Raw genomic sequence first — 26,899 nt, 5'->3', positions numbered from 1 at the left:
CAACCTAATCTATAACAATGTGATATCTGACAGTTGCACTGTCTTCAGAATACAAGCATGGATTTTTTGTATCAAATTGAAATGATCCCTTACAAGGAAAGATTTACAACTCTGAAAAATATCAAAAGAATTTTAAAAAAAAAAAATTGTGGACTGCAGAAATGGTATCTAAAGATGGGTTTATTTTGCAGTTCTTTTGTACATTGTATACCAGCAGATATTACACTGAGTAATGCGCTTTCTTATGCTAAACCGAAGTAACACAAACAAGAGGATACGATATCCAACTGCCATTAGGAACAATACCAGTAGATTGGCCCACTTAGAATTTGTCGAAGAAGAAATTTGGTAGGAACCACGAACAGCTTGGACGCCGGATATGGCCCTAACCTGTCCAACTGCAAAGGAAGTACCAATATATTCATTTTCCAAAAGGCCCTGCAAAATTAGCAAACATATCCTTCAAATTGGCGACTGGATATCACAAGCTGCACTGATGGAAGCAATGGAGTAAACTTGCCTGGATAGAATAAGTGTGGAATGCAAAATAGGACAATGGGTATTTCCACACTGGTTCTGGCAAGCCAACTCTAATCCTGAAATATCCCGCCACAAGCATCATCATAACCTGGGAACAAAGCATGAGGATTCACTCAGTCTAACATTCCTATGTGCTAATATGAGATGGTCATTGTTTTTATTCCAAGTAGTCTCCAGCTACCAAACTGACATCATACTATCATGGCAAGAACATCCAATAAATTATGTGGCACTTACCTGTAAAAAGATCAATGTCACAGTGCACTTAAAAGTTTCAAGCCAGATGTAAGCAACGATCATCATAAGTGCTTCGTTTGCTAATAGGCACATAAAGATATTCAGAACAAAGTACATCAACAAGCTGAACTCGTCCCTGAGCCCAACTAGGAAATAGAAGACCAGAGTCGATGAGATGGAAATGAGGAATAGGAACGGGATGCTGGATAAGAGTTGCCCTAGTAGGAAAACTGCCGCCCCTGAGTGTTGGTTTGATTCCTCATGGGTATATATCTGCAAAAAAAAGGCCAATGTGTTATTCGGTAGAACATTCAACAGAATCAGGCAATATCTTGCAGTAAATTATTGAATGCTTCACATTTTGGGAAGGTAGTAGCATAAAGTTCGTTGGGTTTATAGGTACCATGCTACTTGGAAAGATGGGATAATCGGAGAGATGATTATAAATTTAATGATATTACAAAGTCACACTGTCAACCTCTAGATTTAGTGCAAAAGGTCTTCAGTTTATTTAACCTTCGCAGTTACTTACGAAAAATTGCATTACCATACTGAAAGAGGAGAAGACCATTGTTGTTGGGTCTATCACTGCTTGGACCACTTGTCCACTCCACTGAAAACCCTGAGGATTCCAACGCCGGTGCAGTGCCGGCATGCGGCAGGACAGTGCGGCACGCACCCCTCCTCTCATGTGGAGAGCATCGCTGCAAAGACTTAGTTGTCACCATCATCATTGGCCTTACCATGGCATTCCTATCCATCATCACTCACGTGCCTAGGTGACAATGAAGGAGATGATGGCAAACAGGTCAGAATTAGAAGGATTCTTTTCCACTTTCTCGACCCATTTCCATTTTCTCCAATCCCATCATCTTCTCTAATCACCTAGGGCAAGGGTGGATGAGAGATCGCAGGGCAACGACAATAGCAAATGATGACGGTGACACTGTAAATAGCTTCCCTCTCTCTTTCTCTTCTATTTCTCTCTTGCATGGGGCCGACAGTGGAGCCTATACTCTTGCAACATGGTTGGCAAGTGTCGCGACACATGCTGTGCTATAGGCACAACAATCCTTGAAAGACCCCGTCTAGTATTTCATAATAGGTATGTACAGGTATGTCATGAAAGGCCGATGGAAGGACAATCTTTGTATGACACAAGAGCTTTAACTTTTTAACTTTACAATCAAATCATTAGTTTGTTAGGCATTTTCAGATTTTGGAACTCCTAAGAGATCTATTTAAAGGCTTGCCTTCCTATGTAATTGTGGATGCAAGATGAAATGAAATAAAAAGAATTTTGTATTACTCTCCCTACAAACCTTTATCCCTAAAAGTGATTCATGGACTCAAATGAGCCCAGCGGTCTCTTTTTGGTATTGTTTTTATGAATTGATTACTTACTCAAAACTTAATTTCTTGTCTTCTACTCTGCAACTATGTCACTGCCTCACTGGGTCCCTAATATCATATTCCCAAAGTTACCAACAATAAAAATTATGTTTTATGTTCACATTCATTCAAATCCTAGATTCCTATGATGCAAATTTGAATACTACCTTCTTCAAAATTGTTAGAATATAAAATATAAAACTACTATTCTCTAATAACTTAAATTTCTAAAGTAGCTAGTGAGTTATGACATCAAAGTAGATGTCTTGAATTTGAATCCTATCGGACACATCTGTCATTTTGTCATTTAAAATATAAAACCTCTGCATATATAAGTCAAGATTACTTTTAGGACCTATTAAAATGTCTCAGCCTAGAAATGAGGAAAGTGTTAGAATATAAAATATAAAAACTATTGTTTTCTAATAGCTTAAGCTTTTAGAGTAGTTTGTGAATTACCAAGCATAGTTTCTTTTAAGTTTACACATCAGAATTCTGATTAAAACAAATCAAAACTGAACTTCAGTCCTCGCAGAAAATTTCAACTGATTCCTCTTCAAAACCACTACTACTTGAACTTCAGCTATAGCATAGAAAATCTTTTCCTTTAGTCTATTCTACTAAGCATTCCATTGAATTGGTTTACTTGGAGTTTAAACTGCAATGGGCACAAGGTGAAACTAAAGCATGCCTATGATGAATTATTGTGCTGATTTTGCTTTCTGATAACCTCCTAATTGCTACTACTGGTTAAAGTATTAAACAGAAAAAGAAAAGGAAAACAATAAGAATTGACAGATGTACAAAATGAAGTATTTGGGCCGAAAAGGATATGTTTTTTGGCCTATAGCACTTCAAGCCAAGGTCAGAACCAGCAATCTTTCTGTTTTGGACTATTGACCTTGAACAATGAGTCTTGGTCTTTGTTTTTTAGTAGGTTTTAACCAGAACTCTTCTGTGTCAAACTGAAACTTACTTCAAACCACTAAATTGGACATGTTTCTTTCCTTTTCCTATTTAAGAAGTCCAAAGAGCCTCTTAATTGTCATCAAAGAAACAGACTAGTGATTACAACCTCCAGACTAGAATGTAGTTTTTCATTGTTTCTAGTACATTAATAGGTAATATATGCACCTTATCATCAGATTCAATTAGCTACAAACCAAAGTTATACCTCAATACCTGCAAACAGAATTGGTGACTTGATAACACGACATTTGTTTGAAATATGAAAAATCCTAGCGGATGAATCATAAATAGAACAGGAGAAAGAACTATAAGCAAATAATACATCTACAATTTCCAATATAAATTATATGTAGCAAGAGATATTACAAACTATCATATGATAAGTCTTAGATTAAGAATAAAATCACCGGTCTCTATCATTTTAAGCTTTTAAATTAATTGGTGAGTTAGCATGATACCAAAGCCAGATTTATCTATCATTTAATATGTAAAATGTCCACCCATTGAACTCACTTAATTTAAATCTATTTCTTGGGCTTACTAAAATATCTCAAGCCCAGAACTGAGAAGTTTTAGATTATAGAATAGCAAACTATCGTTCTTTATCAACTTAAACTAAACTTATCGATTTGTTTGTGACTGAACTATAGGAATCACTGACAATGAACTTGGAATTATACCACATCAGAAGCATTATTATCTTTATGGTCATAACATTATAGGAGCAGATTAGTTCCTTAAAATGGCATTTTCATCATAGTCTTAGACCAACTGCTTAGTAGGAAGTGACTAGTTACCTTGATTTCATTTATATGAGCAGGTACTCCAGAAACACTTAGAAGTAAGACAAATGATACGAAGACAAATATTGCAGCAACTCTGACCTGCAAAAGAAGGTATAATAAGCAAAAGATCATGTCCATATGTCAGCACTCTGATAACCTACTCATTTGTATGCAGAAGTTAAATTGACCCTTGCTGTAGAATTTACTAAAATTAGCTCATGGCAGTATCTTCTCAGCTTGATACTACTATGCAAACCTAAATGCAGGTGTACCAATGGATGTAGAAACATTAAAGTGGCCATTACAAAGTACAGGCATATGTTAGTGTTTTAAAGAACATAAGTTTCAGTCTCAAGCATTAGTATTATATTCCACTATCCAAAATCATAGCCAGATGATTTGTGAACTCAATTTATGTTTCCCATAACCAAAAGAAAGCATGAATAAACCAACTGCTCACATAGTTGGTTATCAATTATATCGTTGCAGCCAATTGTTCCTTGATCATAATGCATTGTTTCCATGGACAACAGGATGTAGTTCTTTGGGATTAAAGCTTAGGTACACAAATATTGTAAATCAGCATTACATACTTCAAGTCAAATCTATCAACTATGAGTGTTGACAAGATCTATGGCCAGTGATCATACTGGTGCATGATAGTTCATTTATGCATAACATAACAGATTCATAATTACCATGACAGACGATAAAGAATGCCCAATGTTGATAAATATTGTGCCAACAGAAAGTGCAAGAAGCATATACAAAACAAGCCGAATCCAGAAGTATGCCCATTCCCTTGACATAATCAACAATGACCTCCATGTGAGTACTGCTACTCGAGTTGCATCACCAGCCCTGCCCTTACTTTTTAGACGAGGACCTTCCTGCAGTATATTAGTTGCCATAATTGATAAATAACCATATGAAGGATGACAATTGTGAGAGCAGTAAAGCAGTCTATCATGGTATGCATAAGAAAGATTATTTTCTTAATAGTTGGGAGACACTAAATCATACTGGTATAAGCAAAAATTTAGCCTATTCATCTCAATTATACTTTCAGTTACTTATCTTGTTACGAATCGACCACGTGGGTTATATTAGTCAAATCGATTGAGTCGAGTCCATTTATCTTTTAATTGATTCATGCTTATGTGCAGGAAAGCCATTAAGACCAAAGTCTTAGTTGCCTTAAAGATGAATTTAGTTTTATCCTTTATAATTTAGGATTTAGATTAAATCGAATTAATATTTTTTTAGGTATATTTTAAGTAAGAAAATAGATTAGAATCCTTATCCTAGACTCATATATTTTGAAAGATCGGGAGGCTTAGAAAAAAGAAAAGAGAAACCCTAAAAGAAAGTTTTTAGGCGATAGTACTGTAGTGCTACTGTGCCGACGAAAGAAAACAAAGTTTTATTAGCGGCACTGTAGTGGCAGTATTGCAGTAGTGCTACAGTACCGAGATAAGAAGGTCGTCACCTCGGTACTGTAGTCATCTCCTACTTATCTAAATTTATTTTGTTACATCCTTACCTCGTCAGAGCTACCATTATCGGAGTTGCCGAGTAAGCGAATAATATCAAACAAATCATATGTGAAGAGTTTTTGCCTGATTATTGAGTTGAGCTATTCCACATGGATCTTAGATGAGTGAATTTACTCAAATAATTATCATCTTATATTCCATACTATGATTCCTTTGTATTATTATTCGTGTAGTATTATTCTCCGTGCATTATCATCTCTTTATGTTAGGTTGTATTTCGTGCCAAACTCTACTTCGTGCAATACTTCAGTTCATGAAACGACGATCTTCATGCATTACTATTCTTCGTGCAAATAGTAAAATATTTGCTAGAGTTGGTAGGACTTTGAGAATAGACACAGGCGAGATATTTTTCATGCATCTCCTTATGGTGACTCAAGTCTACCCTAAAGTATATTCCTAATCTATACATAATCCGTTCATTTAAGTAACTCTAATGCGGTTAGAAAACAAGATCAAATTAGATGATTGGTGCGGTCAGAAAATGTTGATCATCCGATCACGTGGGTTAAGTTAGTCGAGTTGGTTGAGTCAAGTCAAATTAAGTTAGTTAGCTTTATCTTATTGTTTTGAATTTCAAATAAATTGAATAATTCGCATGTAGATCTGATCTTCTAAAATTTTTAATCTTATAAATAGGAGTAAACATGTGTTGATAACAATCATGGAATGAGTCTAAGTTTAGCCAAATATTTTTTTTCATATAGCAGTTAAATCGTCCTTATCTTTCTACGAGTAGATCGTAACCATAAAAGCCTTTTAATTTTTCAAACCCTAACCACCATTTTCCTCTAGCAGTCATTCTACATTACGGTCGTTCACCACTATTCTTGACCATCCACCACCCTCCAATAACTACCGCAACATCGAATATTTACTATTCTGTCCATTTTGACCTTCCTCCATTGTTTCATTTATAGCTTTTCATCTCAATGTCGAATTCACATAAAACATGAGCTATTAGAATCCTAACTCGCGAGGCTACAACGAACTAAATTGTTATAATTATCTTACTTCCAAATCGGTTCAGATCTAGTTCGTGTGGTATTAGAGTCACTGCTCCTCGGACGATAGTTAACACAATCCATGACAAACGAGGAAGGGAGCAATTATGGAGGACCAGAAACTCATCTCTATTCCTGTGAGTGTTTCCCTAGTGTCATCATCGCCACCAACATGGCGAAGGCAGATTTATCAGCAAGGTTGCTAAATTCACCACGGAGAGCACTGAGAGAATCAAGAAGGCGATCCAAGCCTTGACAACAGCTATCTGAGCGCATTAGCACCCACCTGCACAGCAAACGCTACCGACCACATTGAAACTAGTGCCTCACAATGAGGCAAACCCAAGCCGTGAGGGAGGGAACCAACCAGGCGAAATTGCGGCTTCGACCCCTCCTCTAGTAGTGGTGGAGACCCCTCCGGCAATGCAAACCCTCCCAACCGCATCTTTCGCATCAAAGAAGCCTCTAGCGGCGGCCGTGATACCGTCTTCCCTAGTCGTGGTGGAAGCTAGGGCCCGAACAAATGGGTCATAGAGCAAAACCCACCGTGGGAACCTCTTCCATGTGGCAAACGAGATCCACATGAACATCAAGGACATGCATTTTAAGAGCAATCAAATGTATGAAAATCACCATAGACACCTAAGGGACAAGATGGTCGAAAGCGTGGTGGATTGTTATGATCCAATCACGTGGGTTAAGTCAGTCAAATCGGTTTAATCAAGTCAAGTCAAATTGAGTTAGTTTTATCTTATTGTTTTGAATTTTAAATAGATCGAATAATCTGCATATGAATCTGATTCACTAGGATTTTTACTCCTATAAATAGAAACGGACATGTATTGATAATAATCATAGAATAAATCTAAGTTTAGCCAAATATTTCTTTTTGTCTTTATGTTTTTATATAGATGTTAAATCGTTCTTATTTTTCTAGGAGTAGATCGTAACCATAGAAGCCTTCCAATCTTTCAAACCCTAGCCACAATTTTCCTCCTTTAGCAGTCATCCTATCTTACGACCATCCACCATCCTTTGAGGATTGCCGCAACGTCGAATATTTATAATTCCACATATTTTGACCTTCCTTTACTGTTTCATTTATAACTTTTCATCCGGACGTCAGATTCACGTAAAGCCAGAGTCATTAGAATCCTAACTCACGAGGCTACCACCAGCTAAGTTTTTATAATTTTTTTACATCCAAATCGATCTAGATCTAGTTTGTAACAGAGAACACTCAAAGGGACAAACATATTCCTGATTAGTACATGATCCGTTTAAGTGACTCTAACGTGGTTAGAGAGCAGTCTCTAGCTAGATTAGAAATCTCCCTAAGGTGACTCTAATCCCTCTCTATGATTAGTGAAAAAGTAATTGCATTTATCACATAGTAACACCTCCTATTGATCTTAACCGAATCAGTTACGAAGAAAAATTTGAGAGCCATCTCGAGATGATTTCTAATTGGTCTAAATCCACCGGCACAATTCCAAATTGAGTTGGCAATATTAATACTAAGAAAACTTGCATAATAAAATTGAGCATGTTATTAGCTTATTAATCATACTATTATTACTTATGTTTATTATCCATATTATGAACATATTGGCTATTGTTATTAATTATTAAGCTTTGGCGAAAATTTTATATTGGATAAAGTATGATTTCTCTAGCTTTTGAGTGGATTCACTCACTGAGGCTAAATTGGTAGTTCATTAAACTTTTTTAATATTTCAGATCCTAGTCAATGTGATGAATGATCGTAAGCACTAGAACTCTGCCTCCACTTAGGATTTTGGGCCTTTACATTATTAGTTATAGTAGTGGTTTTTAGTTTCGAGTTAAAAAACTAAATGATGATTTAGTGATATTTGGAAGACATGGTTGTATGATTTGGGTATTTATATCTTAGAAGGTTTTTGAGTTTGAGTTTGAGTTAGTTAAATAAATTTTAAGTTTTATTATATAATGGATAATTAGTTAAGGCTTCATATATCTCAAACCTATTAGGATATATGGTCAGTCATAATTCCTATTTTGAGTCGTGACATCATCCTTCCATTAGAAAATCCTAGGCTTAGTAAAAGCTTAGAGTGATGTCAGAATATAAGTATTGTCTAAAGGATACAGCTAGAAGTTTAATAATTGTGTCAGCAGTTAAACAGAGTATATGTCCAAAAATCTCAGCCTCCCAGGTAAGAGAAGAGAGTGCATTCAAGTCATACATGCAACAATGTGGGCATATGTCAACTTATATTTGTTAATAAGATGTGTTTGTGCATCATGTGTGCAGTCAAAAAAGAAGGGAGAAGATCCAACACTGTATTGTTTCATATTAAGTAGAATTCAATAAATTGACATATTTAGATCAATTGTTCTCTCTTTTTAAGATTAGAAAAACAGCAAACCCTTTAAAAAAATTAATTAGCAAGAATGATGCTTCACCTTTTCAGTCAGTTTTGAAATAATAGATTCAACAGTTGCAGCATCAGAGGATGACTTAAAAGTAGCTTCAAGGGTTCGGATTGCAACAGCTGTGTCCATGTTCACTGATGAGAAATCCCCATGATCATCCTGTTAAAATCCATGTCTTAAACATATGTCTTAAAACTTTAGCATAGTAAAAGAAATTTATTAATTATGTCCAGAAAACCTATACCCTGTCCACATAAAATAACCTTAGCAAATGATACCTGCAAATTTTTGCACATGGCAATAATTCTATCAAAATCAGTATTAATTGCACGTAAAAAGTGATCCGATGGACTTTGCATGATTGGGCAGGGAAATCCAGCATTGGAGAAGTGCTGCAATAGAAAAGAAAAGTTAAACATCCGAAAGAAATGTGAGGAAAACCTTTAGGAAATAAAGAGAAAAGAGTAAATGACGCTGCCAGGCAAGCACAACTATTATCAACTTCTGAAAAATTAAATGATGCTGAATCAATAAAACTGACGGATTATGAACACCATGGTGAGGTATTCCCCAGGTCTCATGCCTAAGTTTGCAAAAGGAAGCAGTTATAGACAATATAAAGCTGTTTCTATTAGCCTGAGTTGCCTTAATGTCATAAAAACCAGAGCTCTGTATTATAATAAGATATTTCATGTTTTGATGGATAAAAAGCAAATGCGACTGGATGGTAGGATGGAACTTAGAAGGTTGAAGTTATGAGAAACTTAACACAAAGATTCAGAAGTAAAAAAGAATTACATATTACTTGTAGGTTCACCTTAAGGAGAAGTTTACCAAGAATGCAAGGGAAAGGGAACATGCACCATATTCCATGAGGCAATACATACTGAGATCTCAGAATAGGTTTGATTCCTTTGAACAAGTTTCGAACAATTTCCAAACAGTAATTCTCTAGAATATTGGTTTAAATGGCTGTTTACTTTGTTCAAACACCCTCCTAGCCATTTGAACATCCATCGCAGATTATGTCCGAATAAGTTTCGGATTTATTTTTTAGAATCCAAGCTGGGTTTAATTTTGTTAGGTTTTATCTGTATCTATGTAATTGGCAAATTATGTTTCAAAATATAATTTTTGTTTATATAAGTATCAAAATTTATATAAGAGTATATGCATAAATTATGACAAGTTATGAGATGTTTGATGAATAATATTAAAGTGGAAGATTGATTTTGAAGTTAAAGTGTTCGAACGATTTTAAAATCGTCAATAAAGTGCTCAAATGTTGTCATGATGGTTGAAGTAGTATGAAAAAATACCCAAAGGCATAGCAACAACCACTCTACATTAAACTGTTCACTCTGTCATTTGAATGCACCTTGAAAAACGTTGAAAAATATAAAAAAGCATTTTTGGATGTTCGAACTCACTCAGGCAGTTGTTCGAAAATACAAAGACTCAAGTCAGGCCATTCAAATGGGGTGAACTTGCGTTCAAATTGGACTGCAAAATCTTCATAAAATTTGCTATTTCGTGAAATCCGTTGGAGATCTTTTTGCCTCATCTCTAAAAAATATTTATCTTATCTTCAAAAGATATTACTTTATCTCTAAGAGATACTTATTTTATCTCTAAAAAATATTTATCTTATTTCTAAGAGAATAAATAAAGGAATATTTTATCTTATCTCTAAGAGTCATATAAAGGAGTTTAATCTAACACTAAAAAAGCCGTAAATCATTATCTAGAGATCATCTTTTGGAGGCCTATAGAGATCATTTCTTAGCTTTAAACAGAATGTGCTAAATCGTTCTTAACTCTACGTATCTACATTGAATACGAAAAAACTACGTTTTGAGGTTCATTGAGACAAAAGAATCAACTTTGCGGGGTCACTAATATTTGGAAACCTATCACACAAAACAGTGTGTCTAGCTATGCCACCATCGGCACGGGAAGTGCTGACTAGCACACCTTCAACACGCCACTACGTGCCACTGGCACGTATTTATAATATATTTTTAATAAACTTTTTAGAATACTTAGAAATGTTTTTAGATTTTTGACATGTCAATTTTTTATTTTTGGTTTAAATATATGTATTAAAATCTATATTATAATATTTTTAGATTATTTTGGTAAATGACCTATTTTATTAAAGATAAAGCAACAGTAAAATATAAATAATAATCAACACATGATATGATTGAATATATTCATTAAAACTAATATAAATGATTGAACACTCCATAATATATTGAATAGTTTATAATATTATTAAATGCATAATAACATATAACACATAATATTAAGTGATAATAGTTCAATAATTAAAACTAATATCTAGTTGAACGTAGAATAACAAAAAGGATTAAAGACTTCATTTGCCGACACAAAAATATTGCATTAAATATTATTGATAATCTTTAAAACTTATCCACTGATAATATTGCCCGTTGTAACATCTCACTCAGCCTTCATACAAATAGAAATTTTACAATTCTTTAATAATATGATATTAATGAATATTCACGGAAATATGGAGTATATTAAAGATATAGCTTTCGTGAGAGATTGATATGATGGTAATGATGATTGTTAGGACCAAAAAAAAATAAAATAAAATAAAATAAAATATTTGGGTTGAGAGAGGAAGGTGCACGTGCTCTGCACGTGCAGCCCCTTCCCTCTCCCTCTCCGGTACGCAGCGGGAGAGAAGGGATTTCACCTAATCCGAATCAAATTAGATTTAATCATTTTCTAATCTATAAATTAAAAACCCTAATCTCTGTTTAACCATCTTAGCCCTTTTCTCTCTCTCTCTCTCTCTCTCTTCTTCCTCCCTTCTTTCGCTTCTTCCTCACCGTCGGAGTCACGCCGTGGAATCGGCCTGCCGGAGCGTCGCCGGAGTAAATTGGGGCCACCACACTCCTCCCCAGTGAGCCCTCTCTCATCCCTCTAGTTTAATTTAAATTCAAAGAGATAGATTAGAAATACCTAATTTTGGGAGTTTTCGGCCTCATCGGTAAATCTGGCCGACCGGCGGCTTCGAGTCGCAACCGCATCATCACCGGAGGCTTCGTGCTTCGAGCCTGGCGTCGGAGATGTCTTCTATGAGGTCCTCGTGGCTCTAATCGGCGTTGGATTTCGCGTCGGCCGTCGGTGATGAGTCCTCCTCCACCTCGTGATGGACGACAGAGGAAGGGTGAGAGGGAGAGGAGAGGTTGAAGGTGGTCGTGAAGGGGTCGCCGGCGAGAGGTCGCCGGCGGTCACCCTCTCCCTCAGCCATCTCTCGCGTCGGTCGCGAGGGGGGGGAAGAAAAAGGGTTGGCTGGGCTCGGGTGAAACCCGAGCCAACCACCTTTTCCTTTTAAGTCGGGTCCGATTCGGGTTTGGATTTCAGATCCACAAACCCGAACCGAACCACTTAAGTTGGTGGGCTGCGGGTTAGCCCGAGCCCAATTCAATTAATTCGGCTGGGCCTCGGCCCAATCCGATTTAGTTGATTTCTCTTGGATTGGGCCGGGCCAGCAGCCCAGCCCAATCTAATGGGTAATTTTAAACCCATTTTAGTTATTTTTTGTTTTTAAATTTTAAAAATATTGTTATTATTCAAATTAAAAATTTGAATATTTTTTTTAATTATTTAAGGTGGTGAATTTCAGTACGTGAGCTAGAGATTAGAGATTTTGGTTGTCTTGCCTAGACTCAGGTGAGTGAGTTCACTCACGTGTTTATTTTATTGTATTTCGTATTATTGTCAGACCATGTAAATTTTCTATATGCAAATTATTTATTTCACTCTCATGTGTAAAAATTAAATTATTGCAATTTCTGTGTGCAAGTCTATTTATTTCATCCGTACGTGCGAAAATTTAATTGTTTTATTTTCTGTATGCATTTTATTATTATATTTCAGTGCATCACTATACTTCGTGCTAATATTAAAATTTGTGAAAAAAAAAATGAGATTAGTATTAATATGACTTAGAGAACAGTCCCGGTATAAATCGTTGTGATTTTTCGTGGTGACTCATGTCTATCTGGAAGTCCAGGGGAAAGTCCTAAGTTAGATCACTACGGTGACTTTCTTAGGTGACTCTGGCGGGGTTAGGGAACAGTCCTAGGAAAAATGAGAAAAACTTCCTAGGTGACTCTAACTTCTCTCAACGGTTAGAGGAAAAGACAGAGTGTGTTGATCACAGGGTGATACCCTCTGATAACCCTAACCGGATCAGCTATGAAGAAAAGTCTCGAACGTCATCTCGAGGTGACTTCTAGTTGATGTGGATCGACAGGGTTTAGACCCATTGAGACATATGACAGTATAAATATCAAAAAGATGTAATATGTTGGAAAACGTGCAAGGTTACAAGTTGTGACATTTCTCTATTGTTACCATTGTTATTATGTAGAGAGCATACCTATTGCATACTATCATGGATATTGTTGCTTTTAGTTAATTTATTCAGCATTAATATGTTTTAAAATTTATTTGGTTCGAGTGGATTCCACTCACTGAGCTATAGTTGTTGGCTCACGAGTTCTATTATTTTTTTTTTGTATTTGTTTATTTATTTCAGGTAATAGTCAGCGGGGCGACTGAGCGTGATGTACCCGGATTCCACCTCCACTTAGGATTCACCTATTTACCTTTCCGCTCTTTTAGATTTTGTGCTTTTGATTAGAAGATTTTATTTTATTTTATTTTAGTTTAGAGACTCATAAACATTAACATTGTTTATTTTATTTCAATTGCATTTAGTAATAAAATTTTAATAAAGCACATTCTCATTTTATTTATTTATCTTGTCATCGTATATGTAGAGAGTATTATTAAGGCTTCGTGCATCTCAAGCATATTGAGATGCATGTCCGGTCATGATTCCTATTTTGGGTCGTGACAATGATGAACTCATATCATCATGTGACCATACCTCTCTTAATATCCTACTACATATAGACTCAAGTCCATTCCTCATATGGTTATAATCATGTTGAGCTTGAAATGGTCCATTTTCTTTCTTTTTGTCTCTAATAAATTCTACCTTGTGGTTGTTTAAATTTGGCCTCGTGGTATTAATCTTAGGTGGCATGTATAAAGTTTCTTCCTCTATAAAAAAATACCTCTAAGAAGGTTGTGTAGCAAAGATACATATCTCATCTCTATCATCACTGTCACCAAACTGAGTCTCGTTATTATCACCATCACCATTACCATCAGTATCGATCACCATCATCATCAATTTTATCTAAGCATTCTAAGGGACCAATTGATCATTAAGATGATCTAACTTGATTAGTAATCGATCATGAAGATCCAGTTTGATAGTAGTTAATTGATGATGATTGATGAAAATAAGAAAAAGTTTTAAAAAAATTGGCTTCACATGTCATATCATGATTATTAAGAAAATAACTAAAATTGATTTGATGATGATTTGATAGAAATAGAAAAAAAAACTTTAAAAAGGGCTCCACATCAGCATAATGGACGACACGCGGCCGTGCCGGACCAACATGGCTAAGCACAGGAGTGTACCACTGATACACCCCATGCCAAGTGCCATGTCACTACTGGCACGGTCATCCTTGCCTAAGGATTCACATAAGTTTGTTTTTTTTTCAAATTTTAAAGTTTGTTATAGAACAAGAGTTTTATTTTTCAGAGTTTGTCGTAGAATAGGGGTTTGATTTCACTAACTCTAACTCTTAGCATGTTGGAGAGTCTATGAATATGTATTAGGATCTTGTGTTAGTAACAATGCTATGTATTTTCAATGAAGTTGCTTTCTTCCACATATTGTATGAGATTAAAGGTGAAACGCCTTGCTTGGAGTTATTCTAAGAGTGAGTTTTGGTAAAATGCCAAACTCTTGGATCAGTGAGATGGCATCTATTTATCTTATCTTACTCATGAAGCAAATCGTTCAACGATCCCTTACCATCAACGTCAAGGCTTCCCAATAATTATTATCTAAAATCTAAATACTAGTCTATGCAATCAAATTAACAAAACTTAATCAATTTGATTGTTACTAAGTACATTCTACTTTGTCCGGTGTTAGCTTAATTTGGAGATATGGGGTGGGAGATTGATATACAACAAATAAAGAGGAAATAGGTACAGCAACAAAAATGTGACATAACATCATAATTGTAACTGCAATGTTCACAATGCACATCCAACTTAAAATTTTCTCCACGACAATATGTCCAGCAAAATATGTTCTGAAAAATGCTTCCAAAAGCTAAAGCTATTAGAGAACAATGATTTTTCTTTTATAGTCTAGCACTTCCTTCACTTTCAGATTTGAGACACTTTTTGTAAGCCCAAGAAGTGGAGTTGACTTAAATGGTTGAAGGGTCTTTCTTTTAATTTAATTTACAAGTACATCTAGTGGGACTGAACCCAAGACCTCCTTTTCTGATATCATGTTAGATGACTAATCAATGCAAAAGCTTAAATTGTTTGATAAAAGGCCATCAATAAATATCAAGCCTTTTAAGTCTTCACAATCACTTGCAACTAACATCAACTTTCTTAAATATTGGATAGTTACAATCCAGAGAAACTTCATACGAGAAAGTGATTTAACACAAGTCATGGAGCAACGATGATTGTGTCAGACGACACTCCCCTGCATGCCACAGGCACGCCTGTGGTACATTTTTAATATAATTTTTAAGATATTGAAAAATATTTTTGGATATTCGGCATATCAATTATTGGTTTTTTATTTGAATATATGTATTGAAGACTGCATTAGTCATTTATCTTTACATTATATTTATAAATGACATATTTTATTAAAGATAAAATAATAATCAAATAGAAACATTAATCAACACATAATACAACTGAATATATTTATTAAAACTAATATTAATAATTGAACACTCCATAATATAATTAAATACTCTATAATATGATTATAATAGGAAAATGTTTTCAAAAAGAAAATGGGCTTCACATGACATACCATGTTTGTCGCATGATAAAAAAAGACCTCATAGAATATTTTGGGTTTACTACTAATAGATCCATTTCAGATCAATTAAAATTCATTTCCGACCTCACGTGACCTGTGCTAGTCCGGCACAAGTCGGCACTAACCCCTACTAGGTCAGCACACATTGACACACCCCTATGCAAACCATGCCACTATCGGCACGACCATCATTGTCACCAAGAACTGGAGTAGAGGAAGAGATAAAATTATTGACATAGTGGCACAATTTAGCCTTAACTAGAGACAATTTACAAAAATGAGGCTGCGGAAAAGGAAATCAATATGCTTGATGTCCATAAGGGAAAGAAAATGTTAATCATTTACTTTGTTCTTTGTTCTTTGTTCTTGCTCTACATAAATATGGATAAAAATATACGTCCAAACTAAGGTTATACTAGCTTCACAAGTTGATGACATCATTAAGAGTTGTGATTAGACAAAAAGACGAGACTCAATACGAGAAGCTTTAGTTGTGAGTCTTAACTAAATAGAAGGTCAAGTAGTGGCAATCAATGATCATTATTTGGAAGATATAGATAGAGAAAGAGAGAAATATTCTCTAGCAAAGAGTTAAGTACCTGCAATCAATGATTACTGGGGAACAATCCGAAAAGATATTCATAGGGCACATACTGGGATAGTGTAGAGATAAATGAAAAAGTCTTGTGGGCTAGGTCAGTAGAAATCCAACCAGAGACCCGGTTTCTTATAAACTATTAAACTTAAAAATCTCTCCTCCAATATCCAATCATATTCTTGTTGTTGCCTAGCCTCTTATCTTCAATGTATCCTAGTGTCTCCCTTGACATATCCTTCCCATATCCTAGTGTATCCTCAACATATCCTTCTTATAACTTGGCATATCCAAACTGTGGCCGATTATAATTTTACTTTTTTTTATATGGAAATTGCCATGTCCGATTTGTATCAAATACTAGCAAGCGACCTGTCTTCTAGTAGTCAAGTTTCCCAAGCTCACCCATTATTCACCTTTCAATATATAAATAAATTGGTTGCAGAATATGATTACGCAATTAGGCAATCTTCTTCAAGCGCTGCATTTATACTAAATCTTACTCCTCTAATTGGCTTGTTGGATTAATAAAAAAATTATGATTTTCTCAAACAAAAATTCAAGCATAAACAAACCAATATTTTTGAAAAGATAAATGGTTAAATGCATCAAGCATAATTAATTACCTGCAAACAAGCCAATGTTTCTCCAAAAAATAGTGTATTCCCATTTGAAAGTAAACAGATTCTATCAAAGAGACCAAAAACCTCTGTGCTGCTTTGGTACATCGTGAAAATGAGTGTGCAGCCTGTGCTTGCAAGTTTCTTCAGTGTCACCATCAATAGAAGGGCAGATACACTGGAAGGAAAGTTAGCCACTAAATCAATGGAGGCAACTAACATCTTATTTTTATTCCGAACAACATAAAGTATCTCTCTTTGAAGAGAACTAGAGGGAACCTGTCAAGATGGTAGAGCGGCTCATCTATAAATAGAACATGTGGCCTTGTCACAAGCTCCCTAGCAATGCTGACACGCCTTCTCTCTCCATTAGGAAGACTCTTCATACAACAGTGGCCACCAATGAGCTTGTCTGCATAATCACCTAAAGACATAGCTACTATAGCATCTTCCACAACAGACTTCTTTTGAGAGAAGAAACCAGGAAGCTGCAAAAGTGCTGAGTAGTATAGCATCTCTCGAACTGTGAGTGATTCAATGAGCACATCATGCCGATCAACAAATCCCTGCAAGTTTTTAATTAAGTAGTGCAACTGCTAGAAAGTGTATATCAGGAGCATAGGCCAACATATTTTAAAAAATTTATGATTACATGATTAAATGTGGTAGCAAAAATACACAGAGAGCACTTAACAAATTGGTAGAAGGCATTATGCATTATAAATTGTCAATACATCACACTACAATGATATTTCTTGTTTCTAAATGCTAAGCCCCTCTTTGTTTTGAGTTCAAGAGGGGTCCCTAAACTTGGTAATAGACCCTTAGCCTAGTTCAGTAACCAAATACATTTTTAATCTTTTTTTCCTAACAAAATTCAATCCTAAATAAATAAATAATATATAAAATCAAATTGATTCCATTTTTAATCTTGACACTACTTTAATCTACGGGTGTAAACAAGCCGAGCTTGAGCTAGTTGGGCCTAGCTCGGCTCAAACCAAGAGGTGGAAAATCTCAACTCGACTCGAGCTCGAGCTCGATGAGGCTCAAGCTCGGCTTGACAGCTCGACTCACCAGGGAGGATTTGGGGCTGGGCATCGATAAGGCGGTGGAGTAGGGAGAGGGACTCAACGTCATCACCGCGGCCTCAATGAAAGAAGCCCTCACCGGTGGCCGGGAGAGATTGCGTCGCAGCCCCGCAAAGGCTTCCGCGATGGCCAGAGTAGAGCTCTCACACCACCATCTTCGAGCGCACTGATCACGCCCTACCGCAACTCCGATGAGGATGCTCAGTGCGGCACTGATGAGGATGCTTGAGCAATGGAGATGGGATTCCATGGTGAGTGGTGACAGGTGAGGCGATGAAGAGGGTTTGGGGTTTTTGGGTTTCGATGGAGAGAGTTTGGGGTGTCATGAGATAGCACCAATGGGTTTGGGGAGATAAGAGTTATTGAGGTTTTTTCTTTTATTTATAGAGATCATACCAACAATTAGATCTAGATCGAACAGTTGGTATTTATATATATATATTCGAGCCTAATCGAGCCTATTCGAGCCAAGCCTTAGCAAACTAGTGCTGGCTCGACTCGGCTCAATAATACTTTCGAGCCTGAAATCCTGACTCAGCTCGGCTCATTTAGAATTCAAGCCAAGCTCTTAATGAGCCAAGCCCATGGGCTTTTTTGACAGCCCTACTTAAATCTATCAATTTCATGTCTTGCCAATGTTCTCTCCTCTCTTCTCTTTTTTCCTCTCTCCTCTTTTTTCCTCTCTTCTAAGAAAAGCATTTTTTTATTTTAAAAGAGCTCATCTTTCACTATGACTCACAAAAAAATAACTCAAAAATATATATATATATTCATACACACTAGTGAAAATTTTAAAAATTTTATAATTTAATATAATTTACTGATAGGTTAAATATGAATTTAAAATAGCTGATCACATTTATATTTTATAAATTTAATAATAATATTTTGGTATTATTTGCATGATACGTACTCAATTTTCCTAAATAAGTAAATATTTTTCACTTTTTTATGTCACATCAAAGTAATAATTACATCCCTATTTCAAATCTTCTATCATTTATCTCTAATTTCCCTCCAAAATAAAATTTTGGAGAGAATTATAGTGGTTGCGAGCTTTTGAACTTTTAAACATGTAGTTGCTCACTTTCTTTTTTAATAAAGTTTGCAATATGAAAAACTTTTAAAAATATTAAAAAATAATATAGCCTTACACGTGAACTTATAAGAAAAACAAGAAACAGTAACATTATGTAATTATTTTAAAACAATATTAACCTTATATTATATTCGAAAAAATATATATTTAAAAAAATAATAATATATTTAGATATATGCATGCTTGTAAACCTATTTGCAGGTTTACATGCATGTATGTAGCGACGGTTGTAGACTTACATGCTAAGCTAGTTTGCAAGCTTATATGCATGTATGAAGCCTATTTGCGAGCTTACATGCACAACCCCGCAAATTAATAATTTAAAACATTTTTCTTAATAAAATAATAATTTTAAACTTTATCATCAAAGTAGAAGGGCATTTGGGTTCATTAATTTTATATATCATTTATTTCCATCCAAAAGTAATACTTTTTAACTTTTTCACATCACATCAAAAGTAATAATTATACTTTAGCTTAGTTCACAATCAAACATCGTATTTTCTTAGCCTGATTCAAGATACTTAAATCAAGACTAAGAAATTAGGCTAGTTAATCAAGTTCAAACCTTAGCCTCAGACCAAACAAAGCCTAATAGAATAAATCTTTGTCCAATATTTCAAGAAGCATTTGGTCAAAAGCTGATTATGTAAATCAAAACTCAGTTCTGATATACAAAACTTTCTCCACATGGTATAAGGATATACTTTAAGCATCCATAAAAAGAAAAGTACTAGTCTACTAGAAAATAGACTAGCAAAAAAGTAATAAGGGACTAAGACAGGGATGAACTGATACACTTAGTTAGGATCTTTTCTTATTGCATTAGGTGTTTATTTTCATTAAAATAAAATTCCTGTAGATCGCGTTTGAACAGGTGGAGTCACATTCGAACGCCCTTGTGAATGCCTTATGAACGCTTGCATCAGATTCACAAATACAGAAAACGCATATTGTACATTCGAACGCGGTCGAGCGAGTTCGAACGCCTGTATCGCATTCGTACATCCAGAGAAGGGGCTTTTTGAGTATATTCGAACGCGTTCCTCTAGAATTAGGGTTTCATATTGTTTTAGGACTTGTTGACTAGCCTCTATAAATATGTGGAAAGCAGCTAACTTCATTATGCTATTAGATTCTTGATTTTTTTTCCTCCTATCTTCTCTCTAGACTCCTCCCTCCTCCCTCTTCACCATCCTTCCACATCTACCGTTGGCAAGGTTTATCCTCGCTTCTGATCTCTCTCAATTGTCGAGCCACCCTCTTCTTTGGGATCTTGACCACTTCGTTCCTTTCGTCTACTTCCCTTAATCACTTCCACAATCCACCCTCATCTCTATACTCATCCATAACCCTAACATCCACTTCACCCGTCACCACCACCCTCACCCACGTTATTCCGTGTTTTCATCCCTGCTATAGTTTGAATCTGCGAAGGGCGTAAATACGAAAGTTGTAGATCAGGAAGTTACGGATCCAACCCAATTGGTTTCGTATTTTCTAACTACCGTAGAATATCTGACAAATATTTTTCCACGGTTACGCGGACTGCTTCCAATAATAAATTCAGATATTAAGGAATTGTTCCGTAGCCGATCTTTGGGTTCCAGATCTTATCAATTTGGTATCAGAGCCTATCATGAACAGGAGAAATATCTCCTTTCTAATAAAAGAATGGCAAGAATTTTAAAGGAAATGGAATAAAGTTGCTCAAGAAACCACAAAAGCATAATTTCAACATCATAAACAAGCTATAGAGTTAATATAGGCAAAGAAAAAACAAATATATATATATGTAAGTGCGAGTGTTAATTATGTTAGATAACCTAGTTGACTCAAAAATTTAAGTCGTTAAATAGCGGACCAACAATATATATCATGCCTCTAACATAACTACACGTGGACAGATAATAGATGACCAGATGTATGATCCACCGTATCATACTATTCGATAATAAGGAATAAAAATAGGTTGACGAGATTTGAATTCATGACCTCTAAGAAAATTAGATCTGATACCTTGTTAAAGGATAAATTGATCTAAAAGCTTAAGTTGTTAGATAACGGACCAACAATGCATATCATGCTTTTAATGTATCCATCTACTACTTCTCTATTGTTCTTTGAGATGGAGTTTGTAATTGATACCTAGATTTGATTGGCTCAAACAAATAACAGTTTAGCTTGGATTAATAGGCTTGTAGCTTAACAGTTATAGGTTTCTCGCATTGTTTGAAATCATATATATCAAGAACCAAAGCATAATTCGCTAGGATCAAGTTCTTACTCTTACAAGAAATCATAGTACAAATTTCCCCTAATTATTTTCACTTACTGATAAGTTAATAGATTTGGTACTCAATTACTTTTAGCCCAGATATTCATGTATAGCCAACTTGAGTCAATCTATTAGGATAAGATAATAGTAAACATTTGGTTCTGAAAAATCCGTAGATACCTGATGGGTTACAGTACCACAAGATAGGTTATGAAACAATTCCTTTAATATCTAAATTTATTGCAGAAAGCAATCCACGCAACCGGGGAAAAATATTCGTCAAATATTCTCCTGTAATCAGAAAATTACGAAACCAAGTGGATTAGATTCATAACTCCTTGATCTACAATTTTCGTATTTAAACCCTTCGCAGAGTTGAACGGCAATTGGGATGAAAACACAAAATATCGTGGGTGATGGTGGTGGTGACAAGTGGAGTGGATGTTAGGATTATAGATGAGTATGGAGATAAAGGTGGATGGTGGATATGGGTAAAGAATGTAGACGAAGGGGAAAAAGTGGTCAAGATCCCAAAAAAGATGGAGGACTCGATAGACGAAGAAGATTAGAAGTTAGGAGAGATCTTGCCAACGATAGAGGTGGAAAGATGGTGAAGAGGGAGGAGAGAGAGATTAAAGAGAATATAGAAGGCAAGAAATCAATAATCCAATAGCATTATGAATTTGGCTGTCATCCACACATTTATAGAGGCTAGCCAAAAGCCCTAATAACAATAAGTAACCCTAATCCTAGTGCAATCCCGTCGATCGCGTTCGAACATGCCCGATCGTATTCGAACGCACAAAAGACGTTCTCTATATATGCGAACACGATACAAGCGTTCGAACTCGCCCGACCGCATTCAAACGTACTTTTCACGTCCTCTGTATTTGCGAACTTGATGCAGGTATTCGCAAGGGCATTCGAACGCAATCCCACATGCATTCGAATGCGACCTACAGAAATTCTATTTTAATAAAAATAATCAACTAATGCAATAAGAAAATATCCTAATTAAATGTATCAATACCTCTCCCTAACCAGGTTAAACTTCAAAACTTCAAATTGCCCAAAGCAATTCAATAGCCTACCAATAGACTGCCCTACATTATTAGCCTTGATTTACTATTAATCTGGTACCTTGGATATAGTTACTAGCTATCTCAATACCTTATTCTTATTATCCACATATATACTTCATAAAACATGGGAAATTGACCAAGGGGATTTAAATTAATTGGTAGTGTACAGGATAATAGCAATGTAAAGAGCTATTTCTTCTGAAAACTTTTAACCAAAGAAAATAGTTTGTTTTCAATTGTACAAATTTATTGTTCTACAGTCAACTCTAAGCCTCCATTCACTTCATGCATAAGTTTTTTCTTATTTTGTGAACTGCTTATTCTAAAATAATAATTAAACATTAAAATAACTCTATTTTCAAATGTAAATGTTAATGCCTCAAAAACACCCTACGTTAATTTATTCTAACAGTAGTTAACAGATTAAAGGATATTTTTTATTTTTGAAAATAAAAAATTAAAATACCCTTCATATAACTTTAAAATCTAGTTCTCTATTTATTTTTATCTTAACTTGAAAAAAATTTATTCAAGGGCATTATAGTCATTTTGCACCTAAAACTCATCTATATGGTAATTGATAGTTAATATTTATTTGGTTGGTGTTTTAATAGATTTCCTTAATTTTTATTTCATATTTTATAATAGCATTTAATTGTATATTCCTTCTAGCAGGATTCATTACGATGTGGTATATATTTATAAGGATACTATATATTTTGAACGTATAAAAGGGTAATTAATAACTAGATCCATTCATCCTTGTTCATCATCACTTATCACACCTCCAACTTGCAAAATAGTTTTGTTCATAAGTGCTCACGCCATATCACTACTGCAAAATTTGACTAGAATTTGTATAAAGTGGTTTTAGTCATAAACCTTGCATGAGGGAAGGCTAATTCACAAGTAAGCCCCCTTAAGCAGCAACCAAAATGCTAACTAGTTATTTAAGGGCAATGAAAGTTATAAGAACTCATGCTTCTATGTGTCATCTAAGTTACTAGTCTAAAATTACATACCAATGACATATGTACATCTAAATAAAGTTCTCTCTCAAGGCAAATGGGCAAAAGCATGGATACTTTGTTTGCCTCTTCATATCAGATACCGATACAACTGGAGGAGTATCCTAATGAAAAATATTAATTTTAATTTTTCAATATACAGCTCTAATACGGCCTCGATACAACGGGATACAACTCCAATATATTTCTTGATCATCCAATCATTTTTTTTCCTGGCTAAAAGATGATATAAAATATATACTTTATATGTATACTATTATCTAATCCTTTATGATACTTTAAGCTCTGTTTAATTGATGATAAAATTAAACATATAACTTGAAGGTAAAAATTCAAATTAATTATACATTAATAGTTGAATAATGCTTTAATGTTTCACTGCCATTTTGAGTTTCATATCAATTTCTATTACAATATTATTCTAAAGTTTTAGACATGTAGTTACTAAATTTGTAGCTTTCTTTCCTTTTATCTTATCATTTATGGGATAATAATTTTTTACCATATGTTATATTGGTTGACAACATATTGAATATATATTATTTTTATTTATTGGTGTATCCATACCGTATCCATATCCTATTTTTATGAATTTGTCATATCCTTGTATCTCCTATCTATATCCATGCTTCATAGATGGGCAATTAAAGTTATTAGAGTAGCATGTCTTCTATTTGTAATATAAAGTGAATACTATCTATGTAACATTATACACAAATGCTAAGTGACATCTAAAATAAAGGACTTTATTTTGATCCATTTCTTTAGAGCACCATGTTCTATGGGCCATCATTATTGCAGAACCAACCATTCACTGAAAATATATCCATTTCCTTCAGTCACAGATGAACTTTTTTGCGTCAAACAGTATTCAACTATTCAAGGCACAAAGAGTTACATAACGAAACAGGAAATGTCCATGATTCTTTAGCAAGATCCAACATCAAAAGACTTCTGAAATTGTTAATCCCCAATGAGGCAGAAAGGAAACATGCATATTTATACAGCAGTTTGAGATATAACCTGAGAATGAATCTGAGGAAAGAAAATTAAATAAAAAAAAGTAGTGCACTTACATAGGAACCATATGGCATGAGGGTTTTCACACCATTTACAAAAACTTCACCATACATTCTTGCAGGGCCATGCAGTCTTCCTATGATACAATACAACTAAGATTAGCATTTGTAAACTCTCACAAGCACAAAGGCTGAGTTAAAAATCTCCAATGCAAGAATGTCTGGCGAGGATGTGCTTATTTGTTTTCCACATTTAGAGTTAGAAAATCAGGCCCCAGCGGAAACTGAACTAATAATAATCCATATCACTGTTTTTATCAAAACTAATCTGCCTCTAAATTTTTATTTTTCAACAAGTTAAAAGTTTCCTTTCTAATATATAGCAGTTCATATTTATGTTTGCAAAGTTGCTTTTCAAGTTTTTGGGATTATATAATAAATTGAGGAGAATACTACCACAGAAAGATTAAACCCACTTTTAGGAGCATATACAGATACAACTTCCAGTCTTAGTTTGGACACAAACCTGCAATTGCCCTAAGCAATGTTGATTTTCCAGATCGTGCAGGACCCATGATAACTGTAAGCGTGCCTGGCAATGCATACCCATTTGAACTCTTCACAACCTTGTCAGCATACTTCCCCTTCTCTTTAACTGTAACAGTAAGGTCCTTCCACACAATTGAAGCCCCAGCAACCTTCCTTGCAGGAACTGAGGAAACATCTGCAAATGATGGAGATGGCAACGAACCACTGTTAACCTTTGACAAGGATGGTGACACCGTCGTAGTAGCAACATGAATTGAGTCACCCCCAACATCTAGTTGTGCATCAATCTCTGTGTCATCCCATTCAGGTGAATCCTCAAACGAAATGGTCTGCCTCAGCATACCCGGTTTTCTCAGGTAGAAGAAAGCACCACCAGGTGCTCTGCCTGTAGGACTACTTGCTGAAGAAGATGAAGATCTATAATTTTCTGAATATGCCTGTATCTCATCCATTGTATCGTTCATTCAGATCTCAAAACAATTATACAGTCACATTGCTGCGCACAGAAAGAAATCGCTCATTTTTCAACTAAAATGATGCTCTTGTGGGCATAATTGATGCACTGATCAGCAGAGAATTCCTGACTGCCTTGTGGATCTCAGATTTGCACTAGAACATGAAGAATTATCTAACCTGCAAAAATTTAGATTTTTACCAATCTAGCTAAAAGGAACAAGCATATATTTGTCCTTAATGTCAGAGGCCAGTACCATTGTTATAAGATATGCAAATTAAATGTTAAAAACAACTTATGCAGTAAAAGGACAACTTGCGGCAAACTAGTGCATTCTGGTGGAAAGAAAATGTGATTCAATAAAAGAAAAATAAAGAAGATTTCTGCCATACAGTACAATAAAATTTCATATTAACAGACCGGTCAGGGAGAAGAAAATGTCACTATAATTTGCATAAGCCAACCAACACTTCTTCTTTATATATATAGAGCCTAATATATTTAAAGAAAGTATATAATTGATAACTATTTACTAAGATCTATATCCTTTAAGATCACTAAAGCAAGCTGATCCATATAAATAACCCCCTGCTCCAGGACCCCACTTCAAGAACAAGACAAAGAAAGCGGAACTACAGGAAAAGTATCTACTTATAGACTGGGTCGCATGTCAATTGTGCAAGTAGCATCTATCTGACGGCACCAACTAGGCAAATCCTTAAACTCTTACATCTAAAAAGCAAAATTGGCAATAGCAAAACAAACTTACCAACTTTAGACATTCCACCGACATCAGGCAACAACCAACCACCACAACAACAACAACCAAAAAAAAGATCACAACTAGAAACTCACACCCATCAACATTTCTTCTCGGCCTTCAAAGAACCAAATCCGGAACTCCAATTTGGGGGAAAGAACTAAGAATCACGCTAAAGCTACCAGGGAAGCGAGATCTCAGCGTCACATGAGCTGCCGAGCAAAAGCCCCCTCTTTTCCAAAGCTACAAAGTAACAAAAGAAGAATGCAGAGGAACCCATTTCGCAAATTCCAAACTCACCTCGAATCCAGTGGGTAAAAAATGGAGCGACTTCAACACAGACCAGTGTCCAGCTAGAGAGAGAGAGAGAGCGCGCAAGAGTACACTTCTTTCTCTTATTTCTTTCCTTTTTTCTATTATTTCTCTCACCTC

At 35.2% G+C, this 26,899-nt stretch overlaps 1 protein-coding gene across 4 annotated transcripts; it reads right to left on the bottom strand.

Moving 5' to 3' along the window:
- Positions 1–26,899, bottom strand: LOC140762004 (ABC transporter G family member 3). Of its 4 annotated transcripts, none has more exons than XM_073099592.1 (12): positions 26,768–26,899; positions 25,231–25,886; positions 24,762–24,841; positions 17,387–17,673; positions 17,114–17,285; positions 9,180–9,293; positions 8,932–9,060; positions 4,622–4,813; positions 3,936–4,022; positions 778–1,050; positions 521–628; positions 1–438 (listed from the first exon to the last, which is right to left on the bottom strand). In XM_073099592.1, exons 2-12 carry the CDS (start codon positions 25,715–25,717, stop codon positions 181–183), a joined length of 2,187 nt encoding a protein of 728 aa, XP_072955693.1. In that variant the 5' UTR covers positions 25,718–25,886; positions 26,768–26,899; the 3' UTR covers positions 1–180. The 4 variants fall into 4 exon arrangements, with proteins under 4 accessions (XP_072955693.1, XP_072955692.1, XP_072955694.1 ...); XM_073099591.1 differs by lacking the exon at positions 26,768–26,899 and adding an exon at positions 26,477–26,759; XM_073099593.1 differs by lacking the exon at positions 26,768–26,899 and adding an exon at positions 26,563–26,759.

Source organism: Typha angustifolia, chromosome 7, assembly GCF_048772165.1.
Source record: "Typha angustifolia cultivar Huaian chromosome 7, ASM4877216v1, whole genome shotgun sequence".
In the NCBI taxonomy this organism is placed as follows: Eukaryota; Viridiplantae; Streptophyta; class Magnoliopsida; order Poales; family Typhaceae; genus Typha; species Typha angustifolia.
This window is presented reverse-complemented; position numbering and strand designations above follow the sequence as displayed.

What these genes read in the sequence shown, in the direction of transcription:
- LOC140762004 (XM_073099592.1), bottom strand. Translation starts at nt 25,717, where the DNA reads ATGAACGATACAATGGATGAGATACAGGCATATTCAGAAAATTATAGA. An exon ending in CTCATATAAATGAAATCAAG is followed by an intron (nt 1,051 to 3,935) that starts GTAACTAGTCAC and finishes TTTTTTTTGCAG; the next exon opens with ATATATACCCATGAGGAATC. An exon ending in TCCACACTTATTCTATCCAG is followed by an intron (nt 439 to 520) that starts GCAAGTTTACTC and finishes CTAATTTTGCAG; the next exon opens with GGCCTTTTGGAAAATGAATA.